The 2,981-nt window shown below is 35.3% G+C and overlaps 1 protein-coding gene across 1 annotated transcript in view; it reads right to left on the reverse strand.

Annotated features, from left to right (window-relative positions):
* derl3 (derlin 3) overlaps nucleotides 1-1,680 on the reverse strand; it is a 2,852-nt gene extending 1,172 nt beyond the window's left edge. The window contains exons 1-4 of the mRNA XM_014014619.1: nucleotides 1,543-1,680; nucleotides 825-890; nucleotides 675-748; nucleotides 132-225 (exon numbers count right to left, since the gene is read on the reverse strand). Of these exons, the coding sequence (XP_013870073.1) occupies nucleotides 132-225; nucleotides 675-748; nucleotides 825-890; nucleotides 1,543-1,662 (354 nt within the window). The 5' untranslated portion in view covers nucleotides 1,663-1,680. The remainder of the gene's footprint in view (nucleotides 1-131; nucleotides 226-674; nucleotides 749-824; nucleotides 891-1,542) is intronic.
* Between the last annotated feature and the right edge of the window lie 1,301 nt (nucleotides 1,681-2,981).

Genomic DNA, 2,981 nt, shown 5'->3' on the forward strand with positions numbered 1-2,981 from the left:
AGTCTGTTCAGACTCTTAATTTTAATATTTTGGATTAGTTTTTTTAATTATATTGTCATATTTTAATATTCTGATAATTTTTTTTTTGAATTTTCAGACCTTGACCTGAAAATTAAAACCAGAAAGGATACGGTTATGAGGAATCCTCCAAACAGGAACAAAACAACAAAGTCGGCCGTTCTTCCTCGGAAGCAGTCCTCCTCCAGCATGCGACAGTATCGATAACTCACACGGGTTAAGGATTTTTCTCCAGATTATATGAGCCATCACATCAAACTGAGGATTAAGTTTAATCTGGTCAAAACAACCGGAGCACATTTTCAGATTCCTGCTTTTATTCTGAAACCTGGATCATCAGAGAAATGTCTTGTTTTCCTAATCAGAACTCATTTGGTCTGAATCCTATTTCAGTTTATTCTAATGAGGATTTCTTTTTGTCATTTTAAAGAGGAAACCTCAAAAAGCTCGCAGGGAAAATGACAAAAAATTGACTTTTCTGCTCAAAATCATATCTTTTGTAAATTTTTTGTTAAAAAAATTCCTTAAGATCACATTTTAGCTATTTTATTCAAATGACCCAAATATAAGTTGCCTGTTTAATCCTCAGTTTGATGTGATGGGTCACATTTATTTATTTTTTAAAATAAGTAGTTAAATTCTGCAGTTAAAGATACAGAAAAATGATGTTGAATATAAAACCAAATCCAAGAGAGCCGAAGAAGAGGAAGCTGGTTATCAGACGCCATATCTGACAAAACACAAGGACAAACAGAAGTGTTAAAAATAATACATCAGGTTTAGGTTTAAAAAAATTAAATCTCTACCTGGTATCTCCTGATGATGAGCTCCGGGTTAAAGTAGAGCTCAAACGGGGTGATGACTTCTAGTTGCTTCAAAAATATGAAAATGAAAAAAAAAATAGCTTAAATAAAATTTGTGAGTTTTTTATACAAAGACAATGTTTGTAAATTTTCATTGTTTTACTGAGTTTATGTTCACAGTTATAGAAATATTTCCCGGGTGAACAGATCAACAATAGTAACAAAAACATCATTTCCTGCCAAAAAAAAACGTCAAAATAAAAGCCCCGCAGCTTTTAGATACAGAAATACAAGAACTTTTTATACCAGATTTACAAAACTAATATAAAAATATGTTTATATTGGGTTTTATTTTTCTTAATCATTTGCTGTGATTCTATCATGGGGTGCTGCAGCACCCTGTGCACCCCTACTTTCACACAGCCTTGTTTACAACCTGCTCTTACCACTCCATTTAGCTGTCATTAAATTGCTCAAACTGTTTTATTTTGTTCTTCCGTAAATTACAAAAACTGACTTTTCTTTACGTTTTAATGACACAAAATAAATGTTTTTTTAGAAACAAATAAAAATGAGCAGGAAGAAGCGTAAACTTTTACCTCATGAACTTGAACAATTATGAAACCGTACAGAGCTTTTATTACAACAGCTTGATAGTTTTGTTTTTGAAGAAGACAACAAACTGCATGTTTGTTTGTTTGTTTGTTTGTTTGTTTCTTACCACGGCAGCGGTGGTGAGGACGCAGGCGGTCGTGTACGTTCGGGTCACCACAGGGATGTGAAAATACTCCTGAGTGAGGCTGAGAGCCATCGCTGCTGCTGCCGCCTCGCTGTCAGTCATGATTTACTGCCTGTGTGAACAGAACAAGCCCCGCCCCCCTCACACACAAAGCCAATCAGATTCAAACAATAATGAACATCAACTATTCCAGCACAGCTGAAATCAGCTTTCACTTCTCAAAACGGCAGCATTTTGGTAAAAAGGTTAATTTATTAAATACAAAAAAAAAAAAACCCAGTAAAAATACACAGTTCATACATTTGTACAGGTAAAGGGCTACAGGATACTGAGTAACAAATCAAGACAAGTATGTACAAGAAGCTCTGCTGTTTGTGTATAAATAAGTTGTAAAGCAGTCACTGATTAACACTTGATTCAGCTGAAGTGATTAAAAACATCAAACTGTAAAAAAAACAACAAACTGTAACGACTCGTCAGTGTCCTGCACTGAAAAATTAAAAAATAAAAACACGTAACGAGCGCGGCGATCTGAGCCGAGCCTTCGAATTTCAAGTTCTGCAACCAGTGAGTGGTTCTCAACCTGAGGACCCGGACCCACAAAGAGGTCGTACGCTGAGGTTATTCAGGTTCCATCGGGATCATTATTATTCCTTATTTCTAATTTTCTTTTAAATCAGTTTCATTAATAGTGCTCTGGACTCTTTAAAGCTTTTATTTTGTGTCCTTGTTAAATCGGCTCTCAGTGCATCTTATTATAATGTTTTTAACAAACACTAAAGAGCAACACTCGACCCTGAAGGAATCTTTGACAACTAAAAATAAGAAAAGTGGCATAAAATAGGACCAAATTTAGAAAGTTCTGGAAAAGATTGAGGTATAATTTTTTTATGAGTTCACACAAAACCTTTGTTTTGATGAGGTTCTTTAAACCAAAGATATAAAAACTAAATAATATTGGGCAAAAATAAGGGTTTAAAACAATTAGAAGAACGTTTGACTCTTTAGAAGCAAAATGTTCTGAAGTTTGAGCTCAGTAAAAATATATCTGGGACAGAATATACTTTTAATTTTAATGTCTCTTATTTATTAGAGCTGGAGTAGAGTTTGGATGTTTGAGGAGCGCAGGGTGTCTCCCTCCAGATGGCGCTCTGCAGCTGAGGACAGACGCTGTGAGAGGAGTGACGTCAGAACACGAGGGGGAGGAACCCACAAACTACAGATTCCTGAGGTTAATGAAGTATTTACAGCTTAAAAAAAGAAAATAACGGCTGAAAAGTTCCATTTGTGTCCATATTAGAAAGCAAAACAAACACCTGAGTTAACCTGTTACCTCTGAGGTTAAGATACATGAGGTACATGAGGTAAGTGTATCTTACCTCATGTAAGATACACTACACTACACACACACACACACACAC

The sequence above is a fragment of the Austrofundulus limnaeus genome, unplaced genomic scaffold (genome assembly GCF_001266775.1).
Source record: "Austrofundulus limnaeus strain Quisiro unplaced genomic scaffold, Austrofundulus_limnaeus-1.0 Scaffold117, whole genome shotgun sequence".
Taxonomy (NCBI): Eukaryota; Metazoa; Chordata; class Actinopteri; order Cyprinodontiformes; family Rivulidae; genus Austrofundulus; species Austrofundulus limnaeus.